This window comes from Dendropsophus ebraccatus, chromosome 1, assembly GCF_027789765.1.
Source record: "Dendropsophus ebraccatus isolate aDenEbr1 chromosome 1, aDenEbr1.pat, whole genome shotgun sequence".
Lineage (NCBI taxonomy): Eukaryota > Metazoa > Chordata > Amphibia > Anura > Hylidae > Dendropsophus > Dendropsophus ebraccatus.
In genome coordinates, this window is record NC_091454.1 from 15677114 (window position 1) to 15691391 (window position 14278).

Below are 14278 nucleotides of genomic sequence, written 5' to 3' on the forward strand. Positions count from 1 at the left end.
CCAAATTAAAGGGGAACTCTCGTGAAATCAACTGGTGTCAGAAAGTTCTATAGACTTGTAATTTACTTTTATCAACTGATCAGCTGCTGCGTGTCCTGCAGGAAGTGGTGAACTCTCTCAAGTCTGACACAGTTTTCTATGGGGATTTGCTGCTGCTCTGGACAGTTCCTGACATGGACAGAGGTGGCAGCAGAGAGCACTGTGTCAGACTGGAACGAATACACCACTTCCTGTAGGACATACAGCAGCTTATAAGTACTGGAAGACTGGAGATTTTTAAATAGAAGTAAATTACAAACCTATATAACTTTCTGACACCAGATGATTTGAAAGAGGTACTAACTGGGTTGCCCCTTCTTTATGACCTTCATAAATGAGAAGAAACAATCCCGTTAAGAGAAGTAGATTGCTAATGAATAGACGCACCAGTTAGGGTCAGAGGCGCTCAGCCCGCGCTCATTGGTGACAATTACTTTGAAAGATGGTTCGTTCCCAGGGTTTGGTTTCTTTTTCAGTTCTCTTTCGATTTCTATCCGTTCTTCATCTTCCTCTTCCTCCTCGGCCTCCTCCACCTGCATTATCCCAAACATCTCCCCAGCATCAAAGATCTGGAATATAAAACACAGTGTACACAGTGACCCCACCAGCAGAATAGTGACTGCAGCTCTGGGGTATAATACAGGATAAGTAATGTAATGTATGTACACAGTGACCCCACCAGCAGAATAGTGACTGCAGCTCTGGGGTATAATACAGGATAAGTAATGTAATGTATGTACACAGTGACCCCACCAGCAGAATAGTGACTGCAGCTCTGGGGTATAATACAGGATAAGTAATGTAATGTATGTACACAGTGACCCCACCAGCAGAATAGTGAGTGCAGCTCTGGAGTATAATACAGGATGTAACTCAGGATCAGTAATGTAATGTATGTACACAGTGACTCCACCAGCAGAATAGTGAGTGCAGCTCTGGAGTATAATACAGGATGTAACTCAGGATCAGTAATGTAATGTATGTACACAGTGACTCCACCAGCAGAATAGTGAGTGCAGCTCTGGAGTATAATACAGGATGTAACTCAGGATCAGTACAGGATCAGTAATGTAATGTATGTACACAGTGACCCCACCAGCAGAATAGTGAGTGCAGCTCTGGAGTATAATACAGGATATAACTCAGGGTCAGTACAGGATCAGTAATGTATATACACAGTGACCCATCCAGCGGAATAGTGAGCGCAGCTCTGGAGTATAATACAGGATGTAACTCAGGATCAGTAATGTAATGTATGTACACAGTGACCCCACCAGCAGAATAGTGAGTGCAGCTCTGGAGTATAATACAGGATATAACTCAGGGTCAGTACAGGATCAGTAATGTATATACACAGTGACCCATCCAGCGGAATAGTGAGCGCAGCTCTGGAGTATAATACAGGATGTAACTCAGGATCAGTAATGTAATGTATGTACACAGTGACCCCCACCAGCAGAATAGTGAGTGCAGCTCTGGAGTATAATACAGGATGTAACTCAGGATCAGTAATATAATTTGTTAATCAAGGTCCTGTATCTTTAAGGATCTGGCAGTGGGGGATGTAATATAAGCCATAATTTACGTAACCCTTCGTGTACTGGTGCCAGCTAATGGTATATCTGCAGGGTAACACCTGCCAGGACGGGCTCAGGTAACACGCAGGGCCTGGTACTAGACGTGCAGCAACATGGCTGACATATAAATACTCTCAGGAGTCAGACTCCTATTTTTAAGAAGGGTCTGAATAAGACGCCCAATAAACAGGAAGTGTGCTGCGCGACATAAAATACTGTCCCCAATTATCTAATTCTTCATTACAGAAGATCTTCATCCTATATGGCTGAGGTCACAGTCAGCTGAAATATCACCCCGGCTCCTGAGCTGGCATCTCCTCAAGGACAGAGAAATCACATTCTATACCGTATCATCTTAAAGGGGCAGCGCGACAACTTTAGTGTCACTATGACGACTATACCGGGGGCTGCATCTGATGAAACATTATGGCCAGGACCCTCCATTCTGCAGGGAACATGAAGTGCTAAGCTGCTGAACTACAACACCCATCATGCCCCGACAGCCTTATGGGAGTTGTAGTTCTGCAGCGGAGTTCCACTTTAAGGGGCACTGCATCCCTTAGAATAGGGTTACCCAATGGATCCCAATGGTAAGGGGCACTCTAATGGGAGTTGTAGTTCTGCAACCGAGTTCCCCTCAAAGGGGCACTGTATAGGGTTACATTACATTAACCACAGAGATCCCAATGGTAAGACCACCCCAGATCATGTCATACCTGAGAACAATAGTACTTAAAAGTGACACTCTGATGGGAGTTGTAGTTCTGCAACGGAGTTCCCCTTAAAGGGCATAGCATAGTATATCAGTTGTGCCCCTTTAAGTTTCTTTCTGCTATGCGGAGTTTGGGGTAGACAGGCCAAATATGGTGAGCCCCTTTAAGAATTGGAAGCAATGTTTGCAGCTGTCACAGAGAGTGTTTGAACCCACATGACGTCACCCACCTGTTACATGACGTCACCCCCTGATCCTCCTCTCCTGACGCTTACCTGCACCCTCCCCCTCATACCCCTGCCCTGACTCCCCCCCGTACCTCCTCCTCCAGCTTGCGGTACAGGCTCGGCCAGTATAACTTGGGCACCCCCGATGCCAGCAGTGCCCCCTGGTGGAGGGCAACAAACTGCGTGAGGCTGTCATCCTGCTGCTGCTGCTGGGAGCCGGGCTCGGCCATGCTGTCTGGGACTGGAGCTCTGAGCATGCGGGACGGGAAGCGGATTATGCTCTCCCTAAGACTGCCCCGCCCAACCGTGCCTGACTCCGCCCCCAGCACTGACAGAACCGTGCCTGACCCCGCCCCCAGCACTGACAGAACCGTGCCTGACACCGCCCCCAGCAATGACCAAACAGTGCTGACCCCGCCCCCCAACAAACTACAATCTTGCATGTCCCCGCCCACAGCTTGGTCCGACCAGCGCCCAACCCCGCCCCCAGCACCGCCCGAACCGTTCTCAACCCCGCCCCCAGCACCGCACGAACCGTTCTCAACCCCGCCCCCAGCACCGCCCGAACCGTGCTCAACCCCGCCCCCAGCAGTCTGTCCCCGCCCACCAGCTGTGTGTGTGTCCTGTGTTTTCTGTATACAGTGACGCTTCTGCTGTGTCACCCCCCCCTCTGAGCCAAAACCCTACCGACTCCTCCCTAACTAATCACCCTGTGCCCTCCTCCCCTGTATGTGCTGCTGTATACTGCACCAACATCTATATACTGCCCTGCTATCCATATACTGCTGTACCTGTGCCCTGCTATCTATATACTGCCCTGCCATCCATATACTGCTGTACCTGTGCCCTGCTATCTATATACTGCCCTGCCATCCATATACTGCTGTACCTGTGCCCTGCTATCTATATATTGCCCTGCTATTTATATACTGCTGTACCTGTGCTATCTATATACTGACCTATTGCTTTACCTGTATCCTGCTATCTGTATACTGACCTGTTGCTGTACCTGTATCCTGCTATCTATATACTGCTGTACCTGTATCCTCCTATCTATATACTGCTGTACCTTTATCCTGCTATCTATATACTGACCTGTTACTGTACCTGTATCCTTCTTTCTATATACTGCTGTACCTGTATCCTGCTATCTGTATACTGACCTGTTGCTGTACCTGTATCCTGCTATCTATATACTGATGTACCTGTATCCTGCTATCTATATACTGACCTGTTGCTGTACCTATATCTTGCTATCTATATACTGCAGTAACTGTATCCTCCTATCTATATACTGCTGTACCTGTATCCTGATATCTATATACTGACCTGTTGCTGTACCCTTGCCCTGCTCTGCCCTCTCTAGCACCTGTCTAGCTTTTGCCTCTCTCACAGAAGTCTATAGATTGTTCTCACTAGCTGCACGACTTACGGCATCCTATGACATGCAATACCCTGCCTCTACCCACCTGTGGTGTCCCACCATGGGTGTTGCTTGTTTAAGTTTGCCACTAGATGTCGCTAGTATATTGCAAAGCTGTGGTGTCTAAAGGGTTATTGGTTCTGTGATCTGTGCACCAATGAGAGCTCTTTCTCTTTCTACCTATCTCTATCCTTCTCTTTCCCTTGCACTCTCTTCTCACCCACTCACAGCACACGTTACAGATGCTGTAGGAAGTTATCACATGGGGAGAGGAAGAGTAGCCACACCTTTGGGAGTCTTACTTTGGATTCTGTAGAGGTCGGACGCAAACAAGAACGCTCCCTACAGCGGTGCCCTGGCCTATGCCAGGTCCCCTGTTATGGAACTCACTCAACTGGTCCAGTGTAGTCTAGTCTAAGGTGTGATAATGGACAGACACTCGTTTCTTGAAAGCAGCACCTCTATATACTATGCAGTGCTGAATGCACAATTACAGAGAACCAGTCTAAAAGTGCAGGACGGTATCCTGAAGGAATAGGAACTGATCCGGATAGAGCAAAGTTGCTAGAAGCCTACGTACTCTATCTTGCAGCGTGGGTGTAACCAGGAAATCTTGGCCACTCTGCTCATCCCACGTAACAAGGTCTGGGGCTTGTGTCACCCTCTAGGACAGGTCGCCCGACACTGGTGGGCAATAGGTGGTGCAAAGACCAAAAGAGTCAAAACATGGACACAAGTATTCTCTCTACCCTCAATTATTCTACTTCTAAAGTTCCAGCAAAGCACAGTACTACTTGGGTTGGAGCTCTCGCATCATCCTCCTCTCTACTTCTCTGAACTTCTACCTCTCAGCACGCAACCCATTCAGCACGACTGTACTCCTCAGCTCTCAGCCCAGATCCTGTCACTAAGGTCTAAAGTAACTGGTAAAGTAATCAAGTATTCCTGCAGTAAAGAAGAGTTTATTTATTTTATTGGGACTCTGTGATCCTTATCCAAGCACCTACACAGCCATTACATCTTCCTTGGGTCATGCCCCCTTTCTGTGGGTGGCGGTACCAATAGTCCAGGTGGGTCACAACTCCACTCCGGACCACCGTGATAAGTACCCGAGGGACCCCCAAAAAGCCCGGCAGGTGAAAGGGTATAGCCAGCCTCACTAAACTAAAATCAGGTGTGCCTCCATACCTGTGTGCCCAACCTGCACTGGCGTAACAACAGCATAACACCTGGCTGAGCTATATCCCAACCACCCACCACAGTAGTGGAGTCACACAGCACCATCTAGCAAGTGATTGGTCACACCTCCCAGCGGGGCGACACCACACATCCAATACCCTGCCTCTGCCCATCCAATAACCTACTTCTACCCATCCAATGCCCTGCCTCTACCCATCCAATACCCTGCCTCTGCCCATCCAATACCCTGCCTCTGCCCATCCAATACCCTGCCTCTACCCATCCAATACCCTGCCTCTGCCCATCCAATACCCTGCCTCTACCCATCCAATACCCTGCCTCTGCCCATCCAATACCCTGCCTCTACCCATCCAATACCCTGCCTCTGCCCATCCAATACCCTGCCTCTACCCATCCAATACCCTGCCTCTGCCCATCCAATACCCTGCCTCTACCCATCCAATACCCTGCCTCTACCCATCCAATACCCTGCCTCTACCCATCCAATACCCTGCCTCTGCCCATCCAATAACCTACTTCTACCCATCCAATACCCTGCCTCTACCCATCCAATACCCTGCCTCTGCCCATCCAATACCCTGCCTCTACCCATCCAATACCCTGCCTCTACCCATCCAATACCCTGCCTCTGCCCATCCAATAACCTACTTCTACCCATCCAATACCCTGCCTCTACCCATCCAATACCCTGCCTCTGCCCATCCAATGCCCTGCCTCTGCCCATCCAATACGCTGCTTCTACCCGTCCAATACCCTGCCTCTGCCCATCCAATGCCCTGCTTCTACCCATCCAATACGCTGCTTCTACCCGTCCAATACCCTGCCTCTACCCGTCCAATACCCTGCCTCTACCCGCCCAATACCCTGCCTCTGCCCATCCAATGCCCTGCTTCTACCCGCCCAATACCCTGCCTCTGCCCATCCAATACCCTGCCTCTACCCATCCAATACCCTGCCTCTACCCATCCAATACCCGGCCTCTACCCTTCCAATACTCTGCCTCTACCCATCCAATACCCTGCCTCTACCCATCCAATACCCTGCCTCTACCCGCCCAATACCCTGCCTCTACCCATCCAATACCCTGCCTCTACCCATCCAATACCCTGCCTCTACCCATCCAATACTCTGCCTCTACCCATCCAATACCCTGCCTCTACCCATCCAATAACTTCAAGACATACGTCACATTATTCACCATTTTTTGTGCCAGTTCACTGTACGATAAAAACGATATGTTTGTTCTATTGGTCAGTATCGAGTATTGTTTTGTATTTAGATGAGACGTCTCAGGTGGCATCACACATGGATTTATTAAAGGGGAACTCTGGTGAATTTTTTTATCTTTCAAATCAACTTATATAGATTTGTAATTTACTTCTATTTCAAAATCTACAGACTTCCATTACTTATCAGCTGCGGTATGCCCTGCAGGAAGTGGTGTATTCTTTCCACTCTGACGGTGCTCTCTTCTGCCACCTCTGTCCATGTCAGGAACTGTCAAGAGTAGGATAGGTTTTCTATGGGGATTTGCTGCTGCTCTGGACAGTTCCTGACATGGACAGAGGTGGCAGCAGAGAGCACTGTGTCAGACTGGAAAGAATATACCACTTCCTGCAGGACATCCAGCAGCTGATAAGTACTGGAAGACTGGAGATTTTTAAATAGAAGTAAATTACAAATCTATATGATGTTCTGACATCAGTTGAAATTTTTTTTCGCTGGATAAACCGTTTAATTCTCCACCTAGAGGGGTCACGGAGGATTAGAAATCTATGGCTGCTTAAATCCATAAACAGTGCCACACCTGTCCCCAGGTTGTGGGAGGTATAGCAGCTCAGGTCTTATTTTTAATTGAGCTGAGCTGCAATACCAGATGCAACCTTTAGACAGGTGTGGCGCTATATCAGAGCAAAAGCAGCCATATTTTGCTAGTAATGTGCAAGTCCATTAAGCTTCATTGACCATTTAGTCGGCATTGCACCATGACGGCAGCATCAGACCTCTAAACCGACAGAGACTGTTACCTGGTGTAAGGAGCAGAGTCTCCAGCAGCACAGAGGATTTTAGAAGTGGAGTGCACTGATAGTGTGGGTAGTGTCAGGATGGGAGGTAGTAGGAGCAGGGTATCCCAGCAGCACAGAGGATTTCAGTAGATATGTAGTTGATCTTTTGGGCAATACGAATACCAGACACCTCATTATGACTTCAATAGGTGATACAAGAATTTATGAGGGTCTGTAATACAGATAATGGCAGTATGAACTAAGCCTCACTGTTCTATACTGGGAATTAGTAGAATATTACCGCCATCTAGTGGTGAATGTTTGCAAAATGAGGAGAGATGTTTTGTTGCTGCTTACACAGTGGTACCAGCAAACAATGAAGGTTCCTATTCAATGACAGCAAGTAAAAGTCTTGGAAATATATAAGTAGGTTGAATGAGAAAAAAAAGATCGTACTCACCTAGCCCTGATACCCCGCAGCTTTTGGTTCTATCTAACCCCTAAAACTTCTCCAGCTAGGTCAGTCAGGACAGGACACTGTTGCGGCCAGTGATTTGCTGTCCTGCCGTAGAGCACAGACATGTCTCGGACACAGGAAGAAGATAGAAGATTGTGGACAGGAGCGTCAGGGGACTGGGGCTAGGTAAGTATGGGTGTTTTTCCTAGGGTCAGAATACACCTTTAAGAAAATGGGAAACCCAAGTGACAAAAGTCAGGTCATATTCAGACATGTTTTTAGCCATATTTTCATGTTTTATGCAAAAATGGCTGAAAGTCCCCCCCCCCAGTTATTTTGCATGAAAACCAGCTGTTTTTATAGTGTTTTGTGAGCTAGAAAATGTTTACTGTTCAAAAACAGTAAAAAACAAAGTGCCCTATGCTGTCTAGATACATAGGGGGACAAGGATCAACGTTGCACCTGTGTTGTATGCCATTAAAAAGACGCAGATTCTTAACCTTTAAGTGGCGTATGCCAACTGTTACCTCCTCTCTAGTAATGGGTGGGTGGGCAGGGGGTGTGTCAAGGTGGAGAGGAGGTGAGGCCTGCAGTGTCTATGTACTGCAAGACAGGTCCTCCAGGAGACACTCTGTACTGAGAGTAGTATCCTGAACAGAGGACCTACACCTTCTAAATTAGCTCATAATTAATAGGGTAATTGAAATTATTTGCATCTGAGCAACCCCTTTAAGCCTATACAGCCTATGGCCTATGGCTGTATCCATGTTTTCCAAGACATCAAGCTTCTCCAGCCGCAAATGCCGAGTGCTTACCTCTAGTAGGGAGCAAGCATAAGGAAGGGCTGGGTATAGGGCTAGATTGGAAAAGGAGATAAGAGTAATATGTGGAAGGCCATCATCAGGGAGAGGGGTAACTTCAGGACGGGTATAAGGATAATATGTGGAGGGGCATCAGGGATAGGGGTAACTTCAGGAAGGGTATAAGGATAATATGTGGAGGCGCATCAGGGATAGGGTAACTTCGGGAAGGGTAGATGGGTAATATGTGGAGGAGCATCAGGGATAGGGATAACTTCAGGAAGGTATAAGGATAATATGTGGAGGGGCATCAGGGATAGGGGTAACTTCAGGAAGGGTATAGGGGTAATATGTGGAGGCGCATCAGGGATAGGGGTAACTTCAGGAAGGTATAAGGATAATATGTGGAGGGGCATCAGGGATAGGGGTAACTCCAGGAAGGGTATAGGGGTAATATGTGGAGGCGCATCAGGGATAGGGGTAACTTCAGGAAGGTATAAGGATAATATGTGGAGGGGCATCAGGGATAGGGGTAACTCCAGGAAGGGTATAGGCGTAATATGTGGAGAAGCATCAGGGATAGGGGTAACTTCAGGAAGGGTATAGGGGTAATATGTGGAGGAGCATCAGGGATAGGGGTAACTTCAGAAAGTTATAAGGATAATATGTGGAGGGGCATCAGGGATAGGGGTAACTCCAGGAAGGGTATAGGGGTAATATGTGGAGAAGCATCAGGGATAGGGGTAACTTCAGGAAGGGTATAGGGGTAATATGTGGAGGGGCATCAGGGATAGGGTAACTTCAGGAAGGGTATAGGGGTAATATAAGGAGGAGCATCAGGGATAGGGGTAACTTCAGGAAGGTATAAGGATAATATGTGGAGGAGCATCAGGGATAGGAGTAACTTCAGGAAGGTATAAGGATAATATGTGGAGAAGCATCAGGGATAGGGGTAACTTCAGGAAGGTATAAGGATAATATGTGGAGAAGCATCAGGGATAGGGGTAACTTCAGGAAGGTATAAGGATAATATGTGGAGAAGCATCAGGGATAGGGGTAACTTCAGGAAGGTATAAGGATAATATGTGGAGGGGCATCAGGGATTGGGTAACTTCAGGAAGGGTATAGGGGTAATATAAGGAGGAGCATCAGGGACAGGGGTAACTTCAGGAAGGGTGCAGGGGTAATATGTGGAGGGGCATCAGGGATAGATGTAACTTCAGGAAGGGTGTAGGGATAATATGTGTAGGGGCATCAGGGATAGGGCTAACTTGGGTATAGGTTGAAATGAGGAAGGGCAGATGTAGGGCTTACTTTAGGAAGGGTATAGGGATATATGTAGAAGGATATTAGGGATAAAGGTGACATGTACAAAGAGGGAGCAGCATGTTAGGTGACTTGAGGGACAAGCAAGGTATAGCGCTAACTTGGGGAAGGGAAAAGGGGTTATATGTAAAAGGGCATCAGGAATAGGGGGTTTCATGGAGAATGTCAGGGTATATGGTGACATGGAGAAGAGTATAAGGTAATATATGTGTAGTGTCCCAGAGCAGGTGTGCAACTATGTCCTAGTGCAACCTGTCGTCAGGTATATATGTACCTAAGCTCCGGACTGAAGGTTGCTTTCTACTCTTTTACCACTTGGTGTCTCAATTTTTTACTTGTTGCACAGCTGAAGTTATCGCAAGGGTTAATGTATATAGAATGTTTACTGTTCCACCAATCCTTTGGCTGGATACCACATAACACCTGCACCTATCAGACACTTAGAATCTGTTCCAGAACCCTCCCTACTAACGGGAGCTTAGTCCCGCCTTTTACTATAAAGATCCCTATAGGTTCCAGGGGGAGTTCAGTTTAGTTTATAGAGAGAGAGAGAGAGAGAGAGAGAGAGAGAGAAAATATAGATTGCTGTTCCTGCTAAAGTTTACCCCAGGGCCTGGCCAGGGGGCCAGGACCCCTGACAGGGATTCTGTGCTACAGTGATTTCTTCCAAGTATCCCTACAACCAGTACTATGCAGTGCTAAAGGTGGGGTAACTGTATATAGGGACACTATGCCTACAAAAATTTTCTTGTTCCCAGAAGAGGTTTGTCTGCAGTGGAGCAAAGAGCAGATAAAGCTGAAGTACTCCAACGATCCAAGAAAACCTTTAGTGGCTAGCTAAGCTCAGCTGTGCAAACCCTGGCCTCGTCTCAATGATCTCTTCGGCAAGAGGTGGTATCTCCTAAACAGTGAGTATGAATATGTTCTATCAAGGTTCCTATCAAGCCAGTCACCCCATCAGAGTTCTGATACTACTACGGCAGGGCCCCTCAGTAGCCTCCTAGACTACTACAGGTGAATAGCAGGGTATGCTAAAGGGTTAGGAACAGGTGATATGCTGCACTCACAGGAGCTCTGGATGGGGGGATACAGTGTGTGGGGAGGGTGAGCTCCAGGGCAGGGGGGGGGATGGGGTTACGCTCAGCTAGGGAGACAGTGATCAGCTGCAGCTGTCAGCATCTCACTGTCCTCCCTCACTTCAATGAGCTGGGATAGAAGCGCTAACCCAGCCCATTGAAGAGAAGGAGGACACGTGATGCCGTCTCGGAGGGTGCGGGCCAGGAGCAGGGAGCGTGTCGGGTTGGACTGAGAGCTGATGATTCTAAGCAATCCGTGGGGGTGGATGTACCTAGATAACAGCAAAACTGTGCAGAATCCATAATGAATTGATATTGGAAAGATGGAAAGCTACGGGTGGGCAACGTATTAATGCAAAAATTATTTTGTGGGGAATACCCCTTTAATGGACTGTACTGTGTCATTGTCTAATAATTGTATTCCAATCTTTGACTCTCCAGCTGAAAAACTACAACTCTCATCATAAACTGCCAGTTGGAAATGATGGGGGTTGTAGTGCTGCAACCTGAAGAGCCACATGCTGCAAAACTACAACTCCCATAATAAACTGTTAGCAGGGCACGATAAAGTTTGAACTTCTGCAACCTGGATAAGTCACCTGATGTCACCTGCAGTCCTATGTAACACCACAGATAACACATTGATATCCCTCTGAGTACAGATAATGTAGTAGTCACCTGCAGTCCTATGTAACAGCACAGATAACACAGTGATATCTCTGAGTACAGATAATGTAGTAGTCACCTGCAGTCCTATGTAACACCACAGATAACACAGTGATATCTCTGAGTACAGATAATGTAGTAGTCACCTGCAGTCCCATGTAACAGCACAGATAACACAGTGATATCTCTGAGTACAGATAATGTAGTAGTCACCTGCAGTCCACTTCTCCTCTCCTCAGTGGTGTAAGTGACTCCCGCAGGGTTGAGGCTCCTCCCCCACCGGATCACAACATTGCTGTAGTCTCTGATGTTACTTGCCGGCTGTACAGTGATGTCACCTGACCTGGGGGAGGGGCCTCAACGCTGAGGAGAGGTGGATTGCAGCACAAGCTGGAGCTCAACACCGTAAAGGTACGGCCATAGGACACAGCTTGGGCCGCCAAGAGGCCCAATTAGATGACAGCATGTGCCAGCGGGCGCAGCGGGCCAGATTAGCGCAGTGCTTCCCAACCTTTTCCACCTCGGGGCGCCCCTACTAAATAATGTTCTACAAAATAAGAAAACCGTCATACAGTGACTCACCGGTGACGTCTTCTTTGATCTGAGGCGTCACTTTCCCTTTTCCTCTTCATCCGGCCCAGACCTCCATGATGATTCCTTCCAGATACGTTTCATCTCTTCAGAACCTGCGAGACAAACAATTTAGGCTCCGCACATTTCTAGCAACTTCCTTCCCTTCCTCCCTCCTGTAGGCTCCCATAGTAACTGCGCTGTTTGGTGTTATGTGCAGTAAAGCGAGTAGGAATGTGGGATGCCCCCTGTATGTAGGATCCCCTGCTGTGCCCCCATGAGCTAATAATGCCCCCAGAGGTGCCCCCTATCAACTAATAGTGCCCCCAGAGGTGCCCCCATGAACTAATAATGCCCCCAGAGGTGCCCCCATGAGCTAATAATGCCCCCAGAGGTGCCCCCTATGAACTAATAATGCCCCCAGAGGTGCCCCCATGAGCTAATAATGCCCCCAGAGGTGCCCCCATGAACTAATAATGCCCCCAGAGGTGCCCCCATGAGCTAATAATGCCCCCAGAGGTGCCCCCTATGAACTAATAATGCCCCCAGAGGTGCCCCCATATACTAATAATGCCCCATGAACTAATAATGCCCCCAGAGGTGCCCCCATGAGATAATAATGCCCCCAGAGGTTCCCCCATGAACTAATAATGCCCCCATAGGTGCCCCCTATTAACTAATAATGCCCCCAGAGGTGCCCCCATGAACTAATAATGCCCCCAAAGGTGGCCCCCATGAGCTAATAATGCCCCCATAGGTGCCCCCTATGAACTAATAATGCCCCCAGAGGTGCCCCCATATACTAATAATGCCCCCAGAGGTTCCCCCATGAACTAATAATGCCCCCAGAGGTGCCCCCATGAGATAATAATGCCCCAGATGTGCCCCCATGAACTAATAATGCCCCCAGAGGTGCCCCCTATGAACTAATAATTCCCCCAGAGGTGGCCCCCATGAGCTAATAATGCCCCCATAGGTGCCCCCTATGAACTAATAATGGCCCCAGAGGTGCCCCCATGAACTAATAATGCCCCCAGAGGTGGCCCCCATGAGCTAATAATGCCCCCATAGGTGCCCCCCATGAACTAATAATGCCCCCAGAGGTGCTCCCATGAACTAATAATGCCTCCAGAGGTGCCCCCATATACTAATAATGCCCCCAGAGGTGCCCCCATGAACTAATAATGCCCCCAGAGGTGCCCCCATGAACTAATAATGCCCCCAGAGGTGCCCCCATGAGATAATAATGCCCCCAGAGGTTCCCTCATGAACTAATAATGCCCCCAGAGGTGGCCTCCATGAACTAATAATGCCCCCAGAGGTTCCCCCATATACTAATAATGCCCCCAAAGGTGCCCTTATGAACTAATAATGCCCCCAGAGGTGCCCCCATGAACTAATAACGCCCCCATAGGTGCCCCCCATGAGCTAATAATGCCCCCAGAGGTGCCCCTAAAAAACAAACATCCTACTCACCTAATCCGCGCTGTGCAGGCAGCAGCTCTTCCTCCTCTTCGGGCTCCATCTTGCGAGCTGCAGGGACGGGACTTCCGGCAGGCGTGATGACGTCACATGATCACGCCTGCCGGAGAGGTCACGTCCCGGCCTCCCATAGGCTGCTGGTATGAAGTGCCGGCAGCCTATGGGAGAGAATACAGGAGGAGGACGCTGACAGGTCCTGCTCCTGTATTCTGATTGCTTTAATGTTCAGCCTGCTCACTGTGCGGGCAGAACATCAAAGCGATCTGTGCATCCCGAGAAGCTGCGCGGCCGCAGCTTCTCGGGATGCTTAAAGAGACAAGTGGCAAGGGGGCCCCGGTTGCCATGGCGACCGCTGCGACCCCCTATAGCTACACCACTGGTTAGGAAATATAGTGCCTACTACCCTATGAGCCATGATAGCGACTTACAACCCACCATAACGGCGGCCATATTGATTGTCACCCGGCTTTTCCGAAAACAGACAAAACTACGAGTAATTAAAAGGGTAACTCAGGGACTCCTACTAACCAATGTCTTTTAAGAGAAGAGAATAATTTTATAGACTCGGTCGGCAGGAATAAATGGTATTTTCTTCTCTCTTTGGCGTCTTTCCTAGCGATAATTACGGATGAAGCCGTCCAGGAGGCAGGACCCCGATGAATCGGCTATGGGATCTCATAATGCAGGAGAGGAGGACAGGGTGTCACAGGGGTCAGC

At 48.4% G+C, this 14278-nt stretch overlaps 1 protein-coding gene across 3 annotated transcripts in view; it reads right to left on the minus strand.

Annotated features, from left to right (window-relative positions):
• TTLL12 (tubulin tyrosine ligase like 12) overlaps positions 1 to 14278 on the minus strand; it is a 41531-nt gene that overhangs the window by 10257 nt on the left and 16996 nt on the right. Inside the window, exons 3-4 of one of the 3 annotated variants that reach the window (XM_069952509.1) lie at positions 7645 to 7863; positions 427 to 608 (exon numbers count right to left, since the gene is read on the minus strand). In XM_069952509.1, coding sequence (XP_069808610.1) covers positions 427 to 590 — 164 coding nt within the window. In that variant the 5' untranslated portion in view covers positions 591 to 608; positions 7645 to 7863. Of the gene's footprint in view, positions 1 to 426; positions 609 to 2647; positions 2872 to 7644; positions 7864 to 14278 lie in introns of those variants that run through there. The other 2 variants (XM_069952498.1, XM_069952514.1) reach the window with 2 other exon arrangements.